Here is a 22,710-nt window from a genome sequence, read left to right as displayed (position 1 = left end):
TAATATAACCTTTGTTGGCAATAACAGAGGTCAAACGATTACTATAGGTCTTTACCAGGTTTGAACACACAGTAGCTGGTATTTTGGCCAATTCCTCTATGCAGATCTTCTCGAGAGCAGTGATGTTTTGGGGCTGTCGCCGAGCAACACGGACTTTCAACTCCCTCCACAGATTTTCTATGGGGTTGAGGTCTGGAGACTGGCTAGGCCACTCCAGGACTTGCAAATGCTTCTTACGGAGGCACTCCTTCGTTGCCCGGGCGGTGTGTTTGGGATCATTGTCATGCTGGAAGACCAAGCCACGTTTCATCTTCAAAGCTCTCACTGATGGAAGGAGGTTTTGGCTCCAAATCTCAGGATACATGGCCCCATTCATTTTTTCCTTAACACGGATCAGTCGTCCTGTTCCCTTAGCAGAAAAACAGCCCCAAAGCATGATGTTTCCACCCCCATGCTTCACAGTAGGTATGGTGCTCTTGGGATGCAACTCAGTATTTTTCTTCCTCCAAACACGACGAGTTGAGTTTATACCAAAAAGTTCTATTTTGGTTTCATCTGACCACATGACTTTCTCCCAATCCTCTGCTGTATCATCCATGTGCTCTCTGGCAAACTTCAGATGGGCCTGGACATGCACTGGCTTAAGCAGGGGGACACGTCTGGCACTGCAGGATTTGATTCCCTGTCGGCGTAGTGTGTTACTGATGGTAACCTTTGTTAATTTGGTCCCAGCTCTCTGCAGGTCATTCACCAGGTGTGTGGTTCTGGGATTTTTGCTCACCGCTCTCATGGTCATTTTGACCCCGCAGGATGAGATCTTGCGTGGAGTCCCAGATCGAGGGAGATTATCAGTGGTCTTGTATGTCTTCCATTTTCTGATAATTGCTCCCACAGTTGATTTTTTCACACCAAGCTGCTTGCCTATTGTAGATCCACTCTTCCCAGTCTGGTGCAGGTCTACAGTTCTTTTCCTGGTGTCCTTTGACAGCTCTTTGGTCTTGGCCATAGTGGAGTTTGGAGTCTGACTGTTTGAGGCTGTGGACAGGTGTCTTTTATACAGATAACGAGTTCAAACAGGTTCCATTAATACAGGTAACGAGTGGAGGACAGAAAAGCTTCTTAAAGAAGAAGTTACAGGTCTGTGAGAGCCAGAGATCTTCCTTGTTTGAAGTGACCAAATACTTATTTTCCACCATCATTTACAAATACATTCTTTAAAATTCCTACAATGTGAATTCCTAGATTTTTTTTTTCACATTCTGTCTCTCACAGTTGAAGTGTACCTATGATGAAAATTACAGACCTCTGTCATCATTTTAAGTGGGAGAACTTGCACAATCGCTGGCTGACTAAAGGCTTTTTTGCCCCACTGTGTGTGTATATATATATATATATATATATATATATATATATATACACGCACATATATATATATATACACATACATACACACACACATATATATATATATATATATTATATATATATATACACACATATATATAAATATATATATATATACACAAACACATACATATACGCACATATATATATATATATATATATATATATACACATACATACATATACACACACACATATATATATATATATATACATACATATATATGTACATATATATATATATATATATATATATATATCCATCCCTTTTCTACCGCTTATTCCCTTTGGAGTCGCAGGGGGCGGTGGTGCCTATCTTAGCTACAATCGGGCGGAAGGCGGTGTACACTCTGGACAAGTCGCCACCTCATCACAGGGCCAACACAGATAGACAGACAACGTTCACACTCACATTCACACACTAGGGACTATTTAGTGTTGCCAATCAACCTATCCCCAGGTGCATGTCTTTGGAGGTGGGAGGAAGCCATATATATATATATATATATATATATATATATATATATATATATATATATATATATATATATATATATATATATATATATATATATATATATATATATATATATATATATATATATATATATATATATATATATATATATTTATATTAGGGGTATGGGAAAAAAAATCGATTCGAATTTGAATCGCTATTCTCACGTTGTGCGATTCAGAATCGATTCTCATTATTTAAAATTTTTTTTTTTTTAAATCAATTCAACAAACCACTACACAGCAATACCGTAACAATGCAATCCAATTCCAAAACCAAACCTGACCCAGCAACACTCAGAACTGCAATAAACAGAGCAATATATTGTGTGCATTCCACCAAAAATCCCTCACGTTTTATTAGATTTTTCTATAATATTCATTGTCACTTTTATTTTGTCAGTTTTTCAGCCAATGGTTCATTTTGGGAGCATTTGTCATTTTATTTTGAAGTCCTACCTTCTTCCGGCAGTGACGTTGACTCCTTACTTGCTGTTGAGACATGGGCGAGGAGCTGACTTTAGTGATTTGTTGATGAGGTGTCATGAAGCGTTTCGACACATTGCAAAACTGTATTGATATTGTGTCGATCCTGTGTCACTAAATACTGACATCTGCTGGACAGTAAAAATCCCTACAGGCAACCTATGGACCGACTCAACTGACACTGATTTTATGACCTAGTACAGGTGTTGGGAACCTTTTTGGCTGAGAGAGCTGTGGAAGGCTTCCTTCCCTCATCGTGTGGGTTGCGTGGGTCATGGAGGACAGACATCGCTAATCAGGTTTGACTCTTCTTTTATTTTTCAACAAAGCTGTCTTCCATCTGCTTTTAGCACAATGTCCTTTGCGTGTTTTCCCGGCAATTGTCTCTGTCCTTTTTGCCGTCTGCTCCAACTCCAACCGCTTGTCCTTTCAGACTGCTGCCTTTTAACAGATCGACAGGTGATTAAATGACCACTTTCAGCTGTGTCATCCGCTCACCTGTCGCCAACCTCGAAGCCAGCCTTGCCACACCCCGCTTCCCTGCAGGTGCGCAGGCCACGCCCACCTAAGAGCCATACAAGCCAAATATTTTTAAAAGTATTTCCGTGAGAGCCATATAATTTATTTATTTTTAACACTGAATACAACTATATGCGTGCATTTTTAAGAAAGACCAACATTTTTAAAGTATAATAAGTCTCTTATTCTTTTTAAAGGCCTACTGAAATGAGATGTTCTTATTTTAAACGGGGATATCAGGTCCATTCTATGTGTCATACTTGATCATTTTGCGATATTGCCATATTTTTGCTGAAAGGATTTAGTAGAGAACATCCACGATAAAGTTTGCAACTTTTGGTCGCTAATAAAAAAGCCTTGCCTGTACCGGAAGTAGCAGACGATGTGCGCGTGACGTCACGGGTTGTGGAGCTCCTCACATCTGAACATTGTTTACAATCATGGCCACCAGCAGCGAGAGCGATTCGGACCGAGAAAGCGACGATTTCCCCATTAATTTGAGCGAGGATGAAAGATTCGTGAATGAGGAAAGTTAGAGTGAAGCACCAAAAAAAAAAAGCGGCGGCAGTGTGAGCGTTTCAGATGTAATTAGACACATTTAACAGGATAATCCTGGAAAATCCCTTATCTGCTAATTGTTTTAATAGTATTTTAGTGAGATTCTAAAGTCATACCTCAAAGTCGGATGGCTGCGGTGCACGCCAGTGTCTCTGAGAGGAGCCAAGATCACAGCTGCCTTTTTGACGGCTACAGGAGGAGGTCGCATAATCCACTGAAGTCTCCAGTAAGAGCCGACTTAATATCACAATTTTCCTATCCAAAAACTTGCTGGTTGACGTAGAGAAACATGTTCGCTTGACCACTCTGTGTTAAAGTTTCACAACAAACAAACAAACACTGGCTGTGTCTCGGTTGCTAAAGGCAATTGCAATCCACCGCTTTCCACAGACAGCATTCTTCTTTGACGTCTCCATTATTAATTGGACAAATTGCAAAAGATTCAGCAACACAGATGTCCAGAATACTGTGTAATTATGCGATAAAAAGAGATGACTTTTAGCCGCGAGTGGTGCTGGGCTATGTCCCCTCCAACCGGTGATGTCCCAAGCACGCGTCAACATAAGCGTCAACATAAGCGTCATCATTCCGCGACGTTTTCAACAGGATACCTCATGGGAAATTTAAAATTACAATTTAGTCAACTAACTCGGCCGTATTGGCATGTGTTGCAATGTTAATATTTCATCATTGATATATAAACTATCAGACTGCGTGGCCGCTAGTAGTGGCTTTCAGTAGGCCTTTAACCACATTGTTATTCTGAGGCTAACCAAAAATAAATACAATACTTCTTACCATTAATGCGACTTCTTGAACAGGTGCAGTAGAAACCGGATGGATGGATGGATGGATGAAAATGCATGAGAATGTTTTATATTTTGAACGTTATTTTTGACACTGTGATTACCAGCAGAATTATTCATGATTTATCGTGTTAAGCAATGTCAGCTAAAATTAATCCGAGAGCCAGATGCCGTCATCAAAAGAGCCACATCTGGCTCTAGAACAGGGGTAGGGAACCTGAGGCTCTAGAGCCAGATGTGGCTCTTTTGATGACTGCATCTGGCTCTCGGATAAATCTGAGCTGACGTTGCTTAACACGATAAGTAATGACTAATTCCACTTGTAATCACAGTGTTAAAAATAACGTTCAAAATATAAAACATTCTCGTGCATTTTTAATCCATCCATCCGTTTTTCAATGCACCTGTTCAAGAAGTTGTGTTAATGGTAAAAATGTATGTATTTATTATTGGTTAGTGTGGGGCTTGCCCTCCTGGGGGTTCTTCAGACCACCAAGCACCGACATGAGAGCCTGTTTCAGGGTTACAATATTGTTTTATTTTTCAATAAGACTCTGCGTTGCTTTCCAGCAATTGTCTTTTTCTCTTTCGTCCTCACTCGCACTCTGGCTCCAGCCCCAACCCCGTCTCTCCTCCTGGCTGCTGCTTATAACAGAGCGGCAGGTACGCACCTGTCGCGAATTTCGAGGCCGGTCCTGGCAACACCCCGCTTCGCTGCAGGCCCGCAGGCCACGCCCCCTTACAGTTAGCTTCAGAAAAACAATGTTATTACAATTAATAAAATAACCTACTATACTCTAGAAATGTTACTTAAAAATGCACGCGTTTAGTTGTGTTCAGTGTTGAAAAAAAATATTATATGGCTCTTACGGAAACACATTTTAAAATATTTGGCTTCTTGGCTCTCTCAGACAAAAAGGTTCCCGACCCCTGCTCGAAAGCCGTTGGTTCCCTACCCCTTACTTAGTATATTATATACATCTATGCATACATACATATATATTATTATTATTATTATTTCTACATGTATGAAATATACAGGAAACAATGTGGCAGCGTTAAAACAGGACTCAGCAGCAAACCAGTCTCCTCACGCATGTCTCAACAGCAAGTCAGTTTAAATGAACAAAAATATTATATGAAACATTCACAATTATCACAAAACCTATACATCACAATTACAAATAGACTGAAAATGAATACGTCACCATTAAACATTTTATACAATAGGAAAATAAACAATGAGTATGACAGTACAGAAAAATAGAATAAAGTTTTGGGAGCAACAGAAACATCCCAGTATGAAATAGACAGGAAACAACATGTTAAAACAGGACTCAGCAGCAAAGCTGTCGAAAATGGAGGGAAAACTTGAGTGAAATGCCGCAGCCACTGTGTGTGAGCGAGAAGCGCCACCGAACAGCACACTAGCCAAAAGTTGGCTAAAACACTCAAACTATGAGCAGAACAAGTGTACATAAACCTATCAGCAACACAATAACAAATCATAACCCTCTTTCACAGCCAGACTCTCTTTAAAACACGAGAGCAGACAAAACACTCACCTAGTGATGGCTGCTGCAACACTGATGTGTCCAGCTGCACGGACCACTTTTGGAAAGTTCCGTGACCAAACATGAGCTATGAGCTCCATGCATCAGCGCATGTGTTGATCTCATAGAGCAAAACCGTGTGTTGGTGCACGGACCACTTTTGGAAAGTCCCGTGACCAAATATGAGCTATGAGCTCCATGCATCGAAAATCAGGTATTTCTTACTCACCTCGTAACCACGCCCCCAACCACGCCCCGCTCCGCCCCCAACCACGCAAAAGTACCAATAAGTACAACGAATTGGAATAATTGAAGAGAGAAAAAATTTCAATTGGATAATGAAAAAGAAAAAAAATGATTGGATGAATAAAAAAAAAGGATGGATAATATTAAAAACACTATTAAGAAAAGTTAATTGCATATCATTTATTAAAATTACGCTTGATCTTTTTTTCATCATCCAATTATTCATCATTTATATTTTTCATTATCCAATTAGAATTTTTTCTCTCTTCAATCATACCAATTTTTTTTTTTTTTTTATTAACTAATTGACTAATTGTTGGTCAGACGGAGGAGAGCTGATTGGTCAACACTCACACTGATGAATTATTCATGTTCCTATTCCCAGCCATCCCAGCCAGGAATTACCGATGGTACACTTACCAACTTTAGCCTCAGGAGGAGCTAACCCCCAAAATTACCCTTAGACTTTTAGACTATAGACTATTTGTTATTATTATTACCCATACTTACCTTTTTAACTATAAGTTAATTAAGCAGCTACCACTTAGCTTTACTTTGTGTGGGGGAGGTGATGCACCCCCACATTTTCCGGCGTTCCCTCTCTGTGGCTTGGCAAGCCGATCGACCTGACGGGGATTGAACCCAGAACCCTTTGATTGGGAGCTAGCTGTTTAACCATTCAGCTATTCTTGGTCTTCTTAAGGACAGATTTGAGGCCCCAATGACATATTCAATTGATAACCTGTCTCAGTAAACTATGATACAAAACAATAGCTTTCCTAGTTACCGATCAACTTGCCTGGGATTCGAACCCAGTGCTCTTTGATTTGGATTTAGCAGCTTTAACCATTCAGCTATCCCTGGTCTTCTTTAAATAAGATTTCGGGCCCCAATGACATATTTAATCGTGAACCTGTCTCAGTGAGCTATAATATAAAACATTTACACTTGCTGCTGGAGTTCTCATAGTTACCAGTGAACCTGGCAGGGATTTGATCCTTGCACTCTTGGATTGGGAGTTAGCTGCTTTAACCATTCAGCTATCCTTGGATGTCTTGGGGATAGATTTCGGGCCCCCATGACATATTTATTTGCGAATCTGTCTCAGTAAACAATGAGATAAAATACTTACTCTTGCCACTGGAGCTTTCATAGTTACCAATGGACCTGGGTGGGATTTGAACCCAGACCCCTTTGATTTGTAGATAGCTGCTTGAACTACTCAGCTACCCTTGTACTGCATACAGACAAACTTTGGGCCCCAATCACATATTTAATTGCGAGCCTGTCTTGGTAATCTATGATATAAAATACCAGCTCATCCGGCTGGAGCTTTCCTAGTTATGGATGGTCATGACTGGGATTTGAACCCTGTACCCTTTGATTGGGAGGTAGCTGCTTCCACTACTTAGCTATCCTTGGCCCACTGAAAGTGAGATTTCAGGCCCCAATAACGTATTTAATTGTGAACCATTCATGGTAAACTATGATATAAAAGTGTGAGTGGAGATTTCCAAGTTAGCGATGGATGGACCTGACCCATGAACTCCCTTCCCTTTGATTGGAAGATAGCTGCTTTAACCACTCGGCTCGAGAACCGCTTACACTAAACCACAATGATAGTGAAACAAAACACTTACTCTTTACCAGAGGTGGGTAGTAACGCACTACATTTACTTGAGTAACTTTTGGGATAAATTGTACTTCTACCAGTACTTTTTATGCAACATACTTTTAATTTTACTTGAGTATATTTATAGAGAAGAAACACTACTTTTACTCCGTTCCATTTATCTACATTCAGCTCGTTACTCACTACTTTTTTTAATTGATCTATTATTGTTTGTTTTGGTTAATGACAGAGCTTCAAAGTAGGAACTACACATGCCTGCGTTTCACCAATCACATGCAGTCACTGGTGACCTTGGACCAATCAAACAGAGCCAGGCGGTCACATGACCCAACTTAAACAAGTTGAAGTCAACAACCTGGCCCTGAACACCTCCAAGACCAAGGAGCTGGTCATAGACTTCAGGAGGAAAAAAACGGACATCCTGCCCCTGATCATCAGTGGTGACTGTGTGGAGAGGGTCTCCGACTTCCGCTCCCTGGGAGTCCACCTGGCCGACGACCTATCCTGGAGCACCAACACCACGGCTACCATCAAGAAGGCACACCAGAGACTGCACTTCCTGAGAATACTCAGGAACAACCACCTCTCACAGGAACTGCTGGTGTCCTTCTACCGCTGCTCCATTGAGAGCCTCCTGACCTACTGCATCTGCGTGTGGTTCAGCAGCTGCACGGCCGCAGAGAGAACGGCGCTCCAGAGAGTCATAAAGACCGCCCAGAAGTTAATCGGCTGACCTGTACAGCTCCCGCTGTCTCAGGAAAGCACAGAGCATCCTGAAAGACCCATTCCACCCCGGGCACAGCCACCTGGAACTGCTACCCTCAGGCAGACGCTACAGGGTGCTAAAAGCGAGCACCAATAGACTAAAAAATAGCTTTTACCCAAGAGCCATAGTAGCACTAAACAGGCACTGAGTGTCCATATGTCCATCATGTCCTCATATGTAATGTTTAAATGTTTTTCTATTTTTTCGGACTACAATGTGCAATAATGTTTTATGTATGTGTGTATATGTATTCATATGCATGCAGATATGCATCTGTGTGGATACATATACATACACATATATACATCTGTCATCTCTATCTTTTTTTTTTTACTATTTATACTACCATATTGTATATGCACCTTAGGAGGAGCTGCTCCAATTTTGTTGTTCTTTGAACCTGTTCATTGCAATAATGACAATAAAACTCTATTCTATTCTATTCTATTCTATTCTATTCTATTCGATTCTAAAAACTTATTGGGGTGCTACCATTCAGTGGTCAATTGTACGGAATATGTACTGTACTGTGTGATCTAATAATACAAGTTTCAATCAACCAATCAATCAAAAGTGTAAAGGAAAAAAGACACTTTTTATTTCAACCGTACTTCCCGTCAAAAGCCTAAAGACTGATCGCACAGTTCCTGTCTTCACAATAAAAGCGCCTGCGCTAACAAAATAAGAGTCTCCGAAAGCCAGAGCAAACAAGCTAGCAAGCGACGGAGTTTGCCGCCAATGTATTTCTTGTAAAGTGTATAAAAACGAATATGGAAGCTGGACAAATAAGATGCCAAAAACCAACGATTTTCATGTGGTATTAGACAGAAAAGAGGAACTTTTTTTCTCCTCCATTTGAAAACGTGGACATCTGATTCCAATCAATGCAAGTCATCAGAATCAGGTAATACACCAACTTATATTCTTGTCTTCATGAAAGATAGGAATCTATATGTTAAAACACCTTTAACATGTCAACAAAAACAGCAAAATAAAAAACTATAAATGATATACTGTATATATAAATGTATGTATATATATATGAATGTATGTATGTATATATATATATATAATATGTGTGTATGAATGATTTGTGTGTGTATGAAATCGCATAAAGGGAAGAAGGTTAAGAGCTATTCAGTAGGATTTAAGGTCCAAGCTTACATCACACTCAATTTTTTACTGCATGCCTTTGGTAAGTGCTGGAGTGAGACGAGGTTTTAAAATAATTAGCGCATGCTTACTTTTACCGCATGCCTTTGGTAAACGCAGGAGTGAGAAGAGGTTTTAAATTAATTAGTGTCCCGGTGGCAATTCAAGGAAGTACGGTAGTTGAAGAAAGACCACTACAATAGAGCCATATTTTGCACTGTAATACAATTTAATAAATCAGAAACTGGTGACATAGTGCTGTATTTTACTTCTTTATCTCTTTTTTTCAACCAAAAATGCTTTGCTGTGATTAGGGGGTACTTGAATGAAAAAAATGTTCACAGGGGGTACATCACTGAAAAAAGGTTGAGAACCAGTGCTCTAAGAAACTCAGCATGAGCAACTACTGCCCTCCACTCTACCAACTGAGCTATCGAAGGGATTGCTCCCGTCCAAAGGCAAAACCCAGTAACTCCATCCATCCATTTTCTACCGCTTATTCCCTTTCGGGGTCGCGGGGGGCAAGGCGCCTATCTCAGCTACAATCGGGCGGAAGGCGGGGTACACCCTGGACAAGTCGCCACCTCATCGCAGGGCCAACACAGATAGACAGACAACATTCACACACTAGGGACCATTTAGTGTTGCCAATCAACCTATCCCCAGGTGCATGTCTTTGGAGGTGGGAGGGGCCTATCTCCAGGTGCATGTCTTTGGAGGTGGGAGGGGCTTATCCTTAGGTGCATGTCTTTGGAGGTGGGAGGGGCCTATCTCCAGGTGCATGTCTTTGGAGGTGGGAGGGGCTTATCCTTAGGTGCATGTCTTTGGAGGTGGGAGGGGCCTATCTCCAGGTGCATGTCTTTGGAGGTGGGAGGAAGCCGTAACTCAATTTTGGTCAAAACTGAGCTGATAATAATTTTGGAGTTCCTAGGTGATATGCTTTACATTAATGTATGCGATATTGTAATGTTTTCCGTAAGTAAGCTGTTACGCGCATGGCAGGACCTAGCAACTACCACATAACCGCGTAGATACAACAGAAAAACCTAGTATCTCAAGGGACCAATCGGAGCTTCTTTGTCAGTCGCCTTATTGTCTTTAATGAGACATTTGCAGGAATGGGGGCCGACGGTCAAGCTGATTATGTGATATTATGGCAGGAGGGGATATTTGGAAGACCTTGCAAGCACCTTCATTAAATGTATTCTTCTTGATTCTTCCCCTTGCATACTCTTTTGGGCAGATAACTGTGGAGGTCCAAATAAAAACTGGACGCTGTACACGGCTCTTGTCCAATGTGCAAACGCAGAATGGGGCCCACCCGAGATTGTGATCAAATATCTGGAGAAAGGGCACACGTTCATGAGAGCAGATTCAATCCATGGCTCAATCGGCAGGAAAATGAAAGCTCAAGAAAACATCTATACCTTTGATGACTTTGTGGATCTTTGTAAGACAGCATCAAGATAGATTGGTTTTCCTTTGTTTTCTCTAAATCAGCCAGAAGTGAGTTACTAGGTTTTGCCTTTGGACGGGAGATTGGCTGTCACCGCTTTTTAATGTAACCAATCAGATGGTTGTGTGGGCGGGACAATGCTGGGTGCTGAGGCAGAAGAAGCAAAGCAGCTTGTTAAGACTTGAGCTTAGAAAACCCCCCGAACGGAACCGAAACCCTTGTACCGAAACAGTTTAATGCAAATACACTTCCTGTTACAGCCCGACTAACAGATCAAGTGGAAACTTTGAGAGAACATCTCCGACGACGATAAATGACAAATAACCAACGACAGAAGTGCGGCGATTGTGTGGCCAGCAGCATCTCCTTGACAGATGCACTTCCTTAGAAACGCAGTTTGGTTCGTAGGCGTCAGTTCCTCACAGTTCACGTCGCGGTCACGTAACGGAAACAGCTCATATTTGTCACGGGACTTTCCAAAAGTGGTACGTGCTCCAACACACGGTTTTGCTCTATGAGATCGACACATGCGCTGATGCATGGAGCTCATAGCTCATATTTGGTCACGGAACTTTCCAAAAGTGGTCCGTGCAGCTGGACACATCAGTGTTGCAGCAGCCATCACTAGGTGAGTGTTTTGTCTGCTCTCGTGTTTTAAAGAGAGTCTGGCTGTGAAAGAGGGTTATGATTTGTTATTGTGTTGCTGATAGGTTTATGTACACTTGTTCTGCTCATAGTTTGAGTGTTTTAGCCAACTTTTGGCTAGTGTGCTGTTCGGTGGCGCTTCTCGCTCACACACAGTGGCTGCGGCATTTCACTCAAGTTTTCCCTCCATTTTCGACAGCTTTGCTGCTGAGTCCTGTTTTAACATGTTGTTTCCTGTCTATTTCATACTGGGATGTTTCTGTTGCTCCCAAAACTTTATTCTATTTTTCTGTACTGTCATACTCATTGTTTATTTTCCTATTGTATGAAATGTTTAATGGTGACGTATTCATTTTCAGTCTATTTGTAATTGTGATGTATAGGTTTTGTGATAATTGTGAATGATTGTGTTTTGTTTTTTTTCCCCCTTTGTCATGAAAAACAGGTTTGTTTGGGTTAGTGCACTAATTGTAAGTGTATCTTGTGATTTTTATGTTGGTTTGATAAAAAAAAAAAATATATATATATATATATATATATAAATAATGTCTGTACTCAGACATGCCATCATTGATCCGTGTGTGTGTGTGTGTGTGTGTCCGTATGTGATAATGGGGGATATGAGTCAGCGGGTTACTCTTTTTAACTTTGTAAAGCACTTTGCGTTGCATTTCTTTCATGTAAGAAAAGCGCTTTATAAATAAAGCTGGATTTGATTTGACTTTTCATTCAATGACTCTTTTAACTTTTAACAGAGAGGATTCTTCTTCCGGTGAAAGTCTCGTCATTCTCCATCTCCCTTCCAATCTCTTCACACCAGCAAAAGTTTGCCTCTCGGAGCAGACAACTAACTGGAAACTTTCAGGTAGTTTTCATCACTCTTTAATCTTGACCAGCTAACTGCTATGAGATAACTGTTATGCTACATCAGCCTTATTATGATGTATAATCTTTGTGTTTCATAACATGATGTTTGTCATGAGCTCATTATACTTTCTAGGGATGCAACCATTCATCAAGGTGATATTTTTTTATTTGTACCCGGAGGTAGAAAGATGTTTTGTTCTCCAGGGTCATTGCACACCTGTGTCATGTCGTATTGTTTTAGGCACCATCAAATAAAGAAAAGTCCACACAGCATTGACATGAAATCTCTAAAATAAAAGCAAACTATCATACAAGAGTAAAATACTGAAAAGTAGGGTTTGGGTTGGGTCAGATGAATAGATCAAAATGACAAATGACCTTTTTATTGTTTGTATTTTGACAACGGGACTTTTTCCTGGAAGTGAGAACCAGCTGTACCACAGTCAAGATGGCTGCAGCGTGGGAACTATCTGACTAAACAAAGGGAACTAGATCTACCAGAGAAAAATCCAGCTGTGCAATGGAATGGATCCTTATACTTTGGTTCTGTCCATCTGACGTGATTCTACACAACAGAACAGGTGAAAACTCTGAAAATAATGGAGGTCCACAACTTACTGGGTCAAGGAAAATGGTATCTGGACTCTCCCGGATAAATATGCATCCTTTTTGCTCGGCTAAGTTTGTATTTTATGACAGGACTTGCGAGGAACGTTTCCATGTAGACCAGGGGTCGGCAACCTTTTTGAAAGCAAGAGCTACTTTTTGGGTACTGATTAATGCCAAGGGCTACCAGTTTGATACACACTTCAATAAATTGCCAGAAATAGCAAATTTGCTCAATTTACCTTAAATAAATAAATCTATGTATATAAAAGAAAATGGGTATTTCTGTCTGTCATTCCGTCGTACATTTTTTTTTACTTTTACGGAAGGTTTTTTGTAGAGAATAAATGATGAAAAAAAACACTTAATTGAACAATTTAATAGAGGAGAAAATATGAAAAAAATGAAAATTAAAATTTGAAACATAGTTTATCTTCAATTTCGACTCTTTAAAATTCAAAATTCAACCGAAAAAAGAGAAGACAAAAACTAGCTAATTCGAATCTTTTTGAAAAAATTTCCCCCAAAAATTTATGGAACATCATTAGTAGTTTTTCCCGATTAAGATTAATTTTGGGTGAATGTTGATGACATGTTTTAAATAGGTTAAAATCCAATCTGCACTTTGTTAGAATATATAACAAATTGGACCAAGCTATATTTCTAACAAAGACAAATCATTATTTCTTCTAGATTTTCCAGAAAAAAACATTTAAAAGAAATTCAAAAGACTTTGAAATAAGATTTAAATTTGATTCTACAGATTTGCCAGAATATTTTTATTGAATTCTAATCATAATAAGTTTGAAGAAATATTTCACAAATATTCTTCGTAGAAAAAACAGAAGCTAAAATGAAGAATCAAATTAAAATGTATTTATTATTCTTTACAATTAAAAAAAAATACTTGAACATTGATTTAAATTGTCAGGAAAAAAGAGGAAGGAATTTAAAAGGTAAAAAGGTATATGTGTTTAAAAATCCTAAAATCATTTTTAAGGTTGTATATTTTCTCTAAAATTGTCTTTCTGAAAGTTATAAGAAGCAAAGTAAAAAAATAAATGAATTTATTTAAACAAGTGAAGACCAAGTCTTTAAAATATTTTCTTGGATTTTCAAATTCTATTTGAGTTTTGTCTCTCTTAGAATTAAAAATGTGGAGCAAAGTGAGACCAGCTTGCTAGTAAATAAATACAATTTAAAAAATAGAGGCAGCTCACTGGTAAGTGCTGCTATTTGAGCTATTTTTAGAACAGGCCAGCGGGCGACTCATCTGGTCCTTACGGGCCACCTGGTGCCCGCCTTGGTGACCCCTGCTGTAGACCAACTAGTGCACCAGACAGCTCCACACCCGCGACTGCTTATCTATTTAACAAACTAACAATTACTGAATCATCGCCATATTTGATTTTGGTCCCATCCATCCATTCATTCCTTCATCCATCCATCCATTCATTCATCCATCCATCCATTTTCCTCCGCTTATCCAAGGTTGGGTCGCGGGGGCAACAGCCTCAGCAGGGAAACCCAGACTTCCCTCTCCCCAGCCACTTCGTCTAGCTCTTTCCGGGGGATCCCGAGGCGTTCTCAAGCCAGCCGGGAGACATAGTCTTCCCAACGTGTCTTCCAATCAATCCAATCCAATCCACTTTATTTATATAGCACATTTAAACAACAACAACGTTTCCAAAGTCCTGCACAGCCATGTTAAAAACAATATTAAAAAAACAATATTATCTCCACTAATGACTGAATAAAAACAAAAAATAAATACATATAAAACCAATATTTAAAAAAAGAATACAAAAACAAATATGATTAAAAACAATTTTAAAGGGTAAAATCAATTAAAACAGTAAAATAAAAATCAATGTGTATAAAAAACACAGAGGACCCCAGAGGACAGAGGACCACACAACTCACGTAGTGTTAAAAGCCAAAGACGAGACTTAAAACACTCCACTGTGGGAGCAGTTTGAACATGGAGGGGCAGAGTGTTCCAGAGCTTAGGGCCGACCACAGAGAAGGCCCTGTCTCCCCTGGTCTTAAGTCTGGTCTTGGGCACCACGAGCTGGAACTGGCTCTCGGACCTCAGAGCGCGAGCAGGAATGTAAATTTGGATGAGGTCCGAGATATACTGAGGTGCCAGGTGTCTTCCCGTGGCTTCCTACTGGTGGAACGTACCCTAAGCACCTTCCTAGGGAGGCGTTCGGGTGGCATCCTGACCAGATGCCTGAACCACCTCATCTGGCTCCTCTCCATGTGAAGGAGCAGCGGCTTTACTTTGAGTTCCTCCCGGATGGCAGAGCTTCTCACCCTATCTCTAAGGGAGAGACCCGCCACACGGCGGAGGAAACTCATTTGGGCCGCTTGTACCCGTGATCTTATCCTTTCAGTCAAAACCCAAAGCTCATGACCATAGGTGAGGATGGGAACGTAGATCGACCGGTAAATTGAGAGCTTTGGCAATATCCTCAATATACTTTTGAGGGTTAAATGAATCATTTAAATCACAGTTTTTAATTCTGTTTTGCAGTCTTTCCGCCACTGCTGAGTTGAGCTAAAGGCCACAAAGAACAAAAGCCTCACCATGTCTGGAGAACTCAGGCTGGTTCTGGTGGGAAATACAGGAGTTGGCAAGAGTGCGTCCGGCAACACCATCTTGGGCAGCGAGCACTTCCTGTCAGAGGTCAGCTTCTCCTCGGTGACCCGCGAATGTCAGCAGGGAAGCACTGAGCGGCTACTGGACACTGACCAGGAAAGACCAACAAGAGTGGAGGTGGTTGACCTACCAGGCTTCGGGGACACTCACATGAGTGAGGATGAGATAAATACTATGATGGCTAAATGTTTGGCTTTCTGTACTCCAGGACCACATGCTTTTCTCTTGGTGGTGCCGATCGGCCGTTATACAGATGATGTGAACAAGGCTGCGCTAAATGTGGCCAACATATTTGGGGAGGAAGCCCTCAAATCTCACACCGTGGTTCTTTTTACCAGAGGGGATGAGCTTAAGGGGAGGAGCATTAAAGAATACCTGAGAAATGCTCCGGCTGACCTTAAAGGTCTGATCAAAAAATGTGGCGACCGGTACCACTTGTTCAACAATGAAGACCCCGGTAATGAGGCACAGGTTGGACAACTCTTGATGAAAGTGAAGAAGATGGCGGAGAAGACTGCAACTGGGTTTTATACCAATGATATGTTCAAGAAGGCAGAGGCCATCTTTCGGGAGGAGGAGAGGAAGAGAAGCACGGTCCGTTCCGATAGTCTGTCTCCACCCGCATCTGTGGGATACCTCAAATTCGCAAAGGCCTTCCTTACGGAGGAGAATATAATTGCATTAAGGAAGAAGCTGATAATTGTAGTGGCCGCTGCCGGTGTAGGCTTGGCTTTGGGGGTAGCATTTGGCTTGGCTGCCCCCTTAGCAGCTGCAGGCGCAGCATGTCTTGTAGGGGCTGCAGCTATGGCAGCAGCTGCCTCAGGAGGAACTGCATTAACAGTCGGGGCGGTGGTTGGTGCAGGTGTGGGTGGCCTCGTTGGCATTGTCAACGGTCTTGATGCTAAGACTCCAATGGAGGGCGTTAAGGAAACTGCCAAAACGGTTAGTAAAATAGGATGTGTTGCAGTAGTAGCGGGTGTGTGTGTCGGGGCTGCTGTGGGTGGAACCGCAGAAGTAGTTTCTGTTCTCCTGGGAACATCTTCCAGCCCATCAGCAGTTACATCAGCTGGTGTGACCAGTGGCCCTGTTGCTCAATCCCGCATCATACCTGTAGTGAAGACCGTGGGAAAGGCAGCAGCAGTCGTAGCAGGAACAGGGGCAGCAGCAGCTGGGGCAGCAGTATCTTTTAAAGTGAAAATTGGTAAAAGAAAAACTCGTGACTCGACAGAAATGTACATGGACGTGGATTTGGATAAAAAGAATCATTGAAATGTCTCAAATTCACCTCCAATGGTTTGATAGTTGTCCACAATTTTAATGGCAACCATTGGAGGGATTTCATACATTATCAAATCAATATTGCCTTTCATCTTGCTTCTAATGATTTGCACCTTTAACAAGCATTTCATTTTTACGTCGATAGTCGGGAATATGTCTTTTTTAGCTCTGTAAAAATCTAAAAATATTTGTTCTGTTTTCTTTGATTTTTCCAAACTAAAATGTGTGCTAAAATCTTAAAACGTCTCTTTAACATACCTGCCAACAACTACGGTTTTCCCCTAATGAGTACGATTTTGATCATCCAGTGGTAAAAACTACGGTCTTCCATTAAAAATGTTTAACTTAAAAATGGAAGCTACGTAGTGAAGCAACTACACGGGCAGGGTGACAAAATATAGAGGAAACATCAATGATTGGTTTACGTATAAGAACATCCATGATTGGTTGTTGTTTACTATGATGAGTCACCATTGGTTAAGATTAGGGCAAAACATTAGAGACAGGCCAATCAGAGACAAGAGAGGGCGGGTTATGGAACCAGGAAGTGACATCACAACAGACAGAGAAGAGGGACTATTCAAGATTTATTTATTTAATAGAACTAGTGGAAGCTCTTCTTTAGATGTTTCTTTTAGTGACGTAGACCACGTCCAGGAAACCCACAATATGTCTACTTGGACACATTTAAACAAATGTATGATAAAACAATCTTTGGACTCGTTTGCCATGTAAGCACAAATCCAAACTGGAAGAGGTGGACTACACCTTTAAGAACACACATGGTTGTGGCAGACATGTTTGCTACTGTATAGTCTGTCTAAATGCTAACTTTCATTTTCATTGCTGTTCTACAACAAGACACTTGCTGACATTTTGTTCATTATTTCTACTCTTTATATTCTCACATTGAATAGTTGAATCATTTTGAAACATAAACAACACGACTGCAAGATATTTGTTATTTCAAAATATTGCTACTCAGATAAATGAAGTTAGATAATAATGATTTTTGCACTTGGATCAGTCAGAAGTGGAAAGGGAGTCGAAGAGACAGGAATTGGCTACAAAATCCAAGGCAGAAACAAAAAGGAAAATGCAATTTGCTGGGAAATTTGCCAGGAAGGTTCATGTCGGAGGCAGCAATACAAAATTAATGTCTTCTTTGCTTTTCAAACCTTTTGATATTATTTAGAGCAGAAAACAAAAACATTTTAAGACGTTTTATTTGAAATAATATACCTGCACAAACTTTTTCCCAATCAAATGGAAAATAACCACCTGTCAGAAATGTATTCTTTCTAGTCTTGAGGTTCAGGATTTACTTTCTAAAATTAAATATGCTGAAATAATATGATTGGATTTGGATTATATTTGTCTTCTGTTCATCTTAGATACATTTTCCTTGTTTTGTTTGATTGAAGCATCATGGGGGAGTGTTATATACAATCTGCTGCACCTGGGTGGGAACATGTTTTTCACCATCGTGGGAGAGGTACATTATTTTTGAACATGCTTATTTTGAATTTTGCTTTTCCCCCCATGCAGTACACGACAACCTTGGCCTTTTCATTTTCTTTTGGTGAATGGTTGCATTTGAAATTGTATGTTGTGATGGCGACCACCAAATAAAGCATTCTTCTGGTCTTGTGGTCTTGTGGTGTTTTTACCTGCCAGTACCACTGAATTGACGTTACGTTACACCGCCCAGCGCCGTAGTGTTGTGGTGTGGCTCACTCAATGCTGAGTACTCTTACGTCCCTGCACATAGTACAATAGTACAAGCACATAGTCACGTGTACTATTCAATCCAATCCACTTTATTTACATACCACATTTAAAGAACAAAATGTTTCTAAAGTGCTGCACAACACTATTAAAAACAACATTCAAATACTATCCTAAACTCCACCAATGATTGAAGAAAAATATATATATATATATAAAACCAATATAAAATATGATTAAAAAAGATTTTAAGGGTGAAACCAATTAAAACAGTAAATAGAAATCAAAATGTTAAAACAGAGGACCACACAACTCACGTAGTGTTAAAAGCCAAAGAATAAAAGTGGGTCTTAAGACGAGACATAAAACACTCCACTGTGGAAGCAGTTTGAACATGGAGGGGCAGAGTGTTCCAGAGCTTAGGGCCGACCACAGAGAAGGTCCTGTCTCCCCTGGTCTTAAGTCTGGTCTTGGGCACCACGAGCTGGAACTGGCTCTCGGACCTCAGAGCGCGCGCAGGAGTGTAAATTTGGATGAGGTCCGAGATATATTGAGGTGCCAGTCCATGTAAAGATTTAAAAACAAGGAGCAAGGTTTTAAAATCAATTCTAAAATGAACAGGGAGCCAGTGCAAACTCTAAAGAATTGGGGTTATATGCTGGCGTTTCCTGGCCCCTGTTAAAAGTCCTGCTGCCGCGTTCTGGACTAACTGCAACCGGGAGAGAGCTTTTTGGCTAATGCCAGCATAAAGTGCATTGCAGTCATACTTCAGAATCAGAATCAGCTTTATTGTCATTACGCAGCGTAACGAGATTGAGGCCATTCCATACAGTGCGATGTGTGCATGCAAGAAAACAATGTGTAAATGTATAAAAATATAGGACTGCCAACCTTGAGACCTCCGATTTTGGGAGGTGGGGGGCGTGGTCAGGGGTGGGGCGGAGGCGTGGTTGGGGCGGGGGCGTGGTTAAGAGGGGTGGCGTATAATTCACCAACTTGAGTATTTCATATATATTTCGTATATATATATATATACATATATATGTATATATATTTATATATATATACACACAGTATATATATATAAATACACACATATATATATATATATATACAGTATATATATATATATATATATAAATACATATATATGTATGAAATCCTTGACTTTCAGAGAATTCTAGCTATATATCTTTATTTTATTATATACATAAATAAAATAAATAGTTGAATTTCCGACGGCACCTATCAAATACACAGTAATAAAATCACAGTTGTTCTACTAACTGCACTGTGCTTGCTTGTTACTAAAAAAAAAAACAACACTTACCTTTCACTATTTGAGTAACCTTTGTTCTGCCATTTGCGTATTGGCGAGCGATCTCCGAATCCGGGAACATCCTTCACGGATTTGTTGTAGACATCTGCAAATGAGAACGTGATGTTGCTTCCAGCTATCAGCGTAGCCATCTTTGTCTCAGCATAAGTTACACCATCGGGTCTCCATTTTGCGATGTGGGCCATAATACTGGGTTGTGACGATGCTGCGCTGCGGACGCTTTGTGCTTCACCGACTCACTGTTCATGACTGAATATATCCGTTCGGCCGTCGTGTTCGATGGAGAAGTCTGTTCTACAAAATTTACAGACAACATACCCCTTCCCCTTCGAACTCTCCTGGATAAACTGAAATTTGTGTTTCCAATTGTTCTGGAACTTGCAAGCATATTTCTTCATTTTGCCCGTCGACGGTGTAATATATTGGGTTGGAGTCAATAACCAGGCGACATGATGAAGTTACGTCTCTTTACTGTGGGCTTCAGAACAGACTCCCTAATGCATGTTCCTTGACTGCACTTAAATGTAGAATATATTTACATTCTATTCTATGTACAGTAGATGGCAGTATTGTCTTGTTTAAGAGGGTCACAACATTGAGTCAGGTCTGACTCAATGTTGGTGGGCGTGGCCTCCAGCTCCGCTTGAATTTCGGGAGATTTTCGGGAGAAAATTTGTCGGGAAAGGCGCTGAATTTGGGGAGTCTCCAGGAAAATCCGGGAGGGTTGGCAAGTATGATTGCAGTAGTCCAGGCCACTTGAAATCAAAGCATGCACCACTCGTTCAAAAAGGTTAAAAGATAAAAACGGTTTTACCTTTTGCTAAAAGACGAAGATGATAAAAACACGATTTTAAAACGCCATTGACTTGTTTGTCAAGTTTAAAATGGCTGTCTGTAGTGACGCCAAGGCTGGTGACTTTGGGACACACATCATTTTGCAATAGTCCCAAGTCAGTGAGGGCCGGTTCCAAACGCTGAAATTTCAGTTTTTCCCTCATTCATTATTAAAAAATTCTGTGCTAACCAAGTCTTCGTGGCATCGACAGTTGAGAAGGGGTGTCAGGGGGCGTGGCCTTTTGAAATCTGCATATACATTTGTCAGTCGTCCGCATAAAAGATAAAACACTCCATGCCTCTTAAAAATGTCTCCAAGAGGGAGGAGATAAAGAGCGAACAGGATGGGGCCTAAAATAGATCCCTGGGGGACACCACAGTAAAGAAGAGAGAAGAAGAAGAGGTGGCGTCCCCCAGCCTGACAGAGAAGGACCTCTCAGACGGGTAGGATCTCAACCACTGTGACGCAGTCCCCCTGACACCCACACAGTCTCTCAGGCGCTCTCAAAGAATTGTGTGGTGGACTGTGTCAAAGGCAGCTGGAAGATCTAGACCAGGGGTCACCAAGGCGGGCACCAGGTGGCCCGTAAGGACCAGATGAGTCGCCCGCTGGCCTGTTCTAAAAATAGCTCAAATAGCAGCACTTACCAGTGAGCCGCCTCTATATTTTAAATTGTATTTATTTACTAGCAAGCTGGTCTCACTTTGCTGGACATTTTTAATTCTAAGAGAGACAAAACTCAAATAGAATTTGAAAATCCAAGAAAATATTTGAAAGACTTGGTCTTCACTTGTTTAAATAAATTCATTTATTTTTTTACTTTGCTTCTTATAACTTTCAGAAAGACAATTTTAGAGAAAAAATACAACCTTAAAAATTATTTTAAGATTTTTAAACACATATACCTTTTTACCTTTTAAATTCCTTCCTCTTCTTTCCTGACAATTTAAATCGATGTTCAAGTGAATGTTTTTTTTTTATAGTAAAGAATAATAAATACATTTTGATTTAATTCTTCATTTTAGCTTCTGTTTTTTCAACGAAGAATATTTGTGAAATATTTCTTCAAACTTATTGTGATTAAAATTCAAAAATAATATTCTGGCAAATCTAGAACATCTGTAGAATCAAATTTAAATCTTATTTCAAAGTCTTTTGAATTTCTTTTAAAATTTTTGTTCTGGAAAATCTAGAAGAAATAATGATTTGTCTTTGTTAGAAATATAGCTTGGTCCAATTTGTTATATATTCTAACAAAGTGCAGATTGGATTTTAACACATTTAAAACATGACATCAAAATTCTAAAATTAATCTTAATCAGGAAAAATGACTAATGATGTTCCATGAATTATTTTTTTAATTTTTTCAAAAAGATTCAAATGAGCTAATTTTTCTCTTCTTTTTTTCGGTTGAATTTTGAATTTTAAAGAGTCGAAATTGAAGATGAACTATGTTTCAAAATTAAATTTGCATTTTTTTCCAGTTTTCTCCTCTATTAAATTGTTCAATTAAGTGTTTTTTCATCATTTATTCTCTACAAAAAACCTTCCGTAAAAGGAAAAAAATGTACAACTGAATGACAGGCAGAAATACCCATTTATATATATATAGATTTATTTATTAAAGGTAAATTGAGCAAATTGGCTATTTCTGG

At 40.0% G+C, this 22,710-nt stretch overlaps 3 protein-coding genes and 1 long non-coding RNA gene across 7 annotated transcripts in view; 2 read left to right on the top strand and 2 right to left on the bottom strand.

Moving 5' to 3' along the window:
- Positions 1 to 6,047, bottom strand: part of LOC133541300 (GTPase IMAP family member 4-like) — a 67,274-nt gene extending 61,227 nt beyond the window's left edge. For 2 of the 4 annotated variants that reach the window (XM_061884632.1, XM_061884633.1), the window contains exon 1: positions 5,855 to 6,041. In XM_061884632.1, coding sequence (XP_061740616.1) covers positions 5,855 to 5,943 — 89 coding nt within the window. In that variant the 5' untranslated portion in view covers positions 5,944 to 6,041. Of the gene's footprint in view, positions 1 to 5,854 lie in introns of all 4 variants that reach the window. The other 2 variants (XM_061884631.1, XM_061884630.1) reach the window with 2 other exon arrangements.
- mrpl37 (mitochondrial ribosomal protein L37) overlaps positions 1 to 22,710 on the top strand; it is a 135,743-nt gene that overhangs the window by 86,738 nt on the left and 26,295 nt on the right. The gene's annotated exons all lie outside the window — the stretch shown is intronic.
- On the top strand, positions 11,538 to 18,799 carry LOC133541294 (uncharacterized). Its single transcript, XM_061884615.1, has 3 exons — positions 11,538 to 11,723; positions 12,496 to 12,605; positions 15,750 to 18,799. Exon 3 carries the CDS (start codon positions 15,804 to 15,806, stop codon positions 17,142 to 17,144), a length of 1,341 nt encoding a protein of 446 aa, XP_061740599.1. The 5' UTR covers positions 11,538 to 11,723; positions 12,496 to 12,605; positions 15,750 to 15,803; the 3' UTR covers positions 17,145 to 18,799.
- LOC133541305 (uncharacterized) lies at positions 18,092 to 20,815 on the bottom strand. The gene is made up of 2 exons (XR_009803834.1): positions 20,212 to 20,815; positions 18,092 to 18,914 (listed from the first exon to the last, which is right to left on the bottom strand). It is a non-coding gene; the product is annotated as an uncharacterized LOC133541305 (long non-coding RNA).

Source organism: Nerophis ophidion, linkage group LG23 (assembly GCF_033978795.1).
Source record: "Nerophis ophidion isolate RoL-2023_Sa linkage group LG23, RoL_Noph_v1.0, whole genome shotgun sequence".
NCBI lineage: Eukaryota > Metazoa > Chordata > Actinopteri > Syngnathiformes > Syngnathidae > Nerophis > Nerophis ophidion.
Note: the sequence above shows the minus strand (reverse complement) of the source record. Positions and strands in the feature narration are given on the sequence as shown.

What these genes read in the sequence shown, in the direction of transcription:
- LOC133541294 (XM_061884615.1), top strand. Translation starts at nt 15,804, where the DNA reads ATGTCTGGAGAACTCAGGCTGGTTCTGGTGGGAAATACAGGAGTTGGC.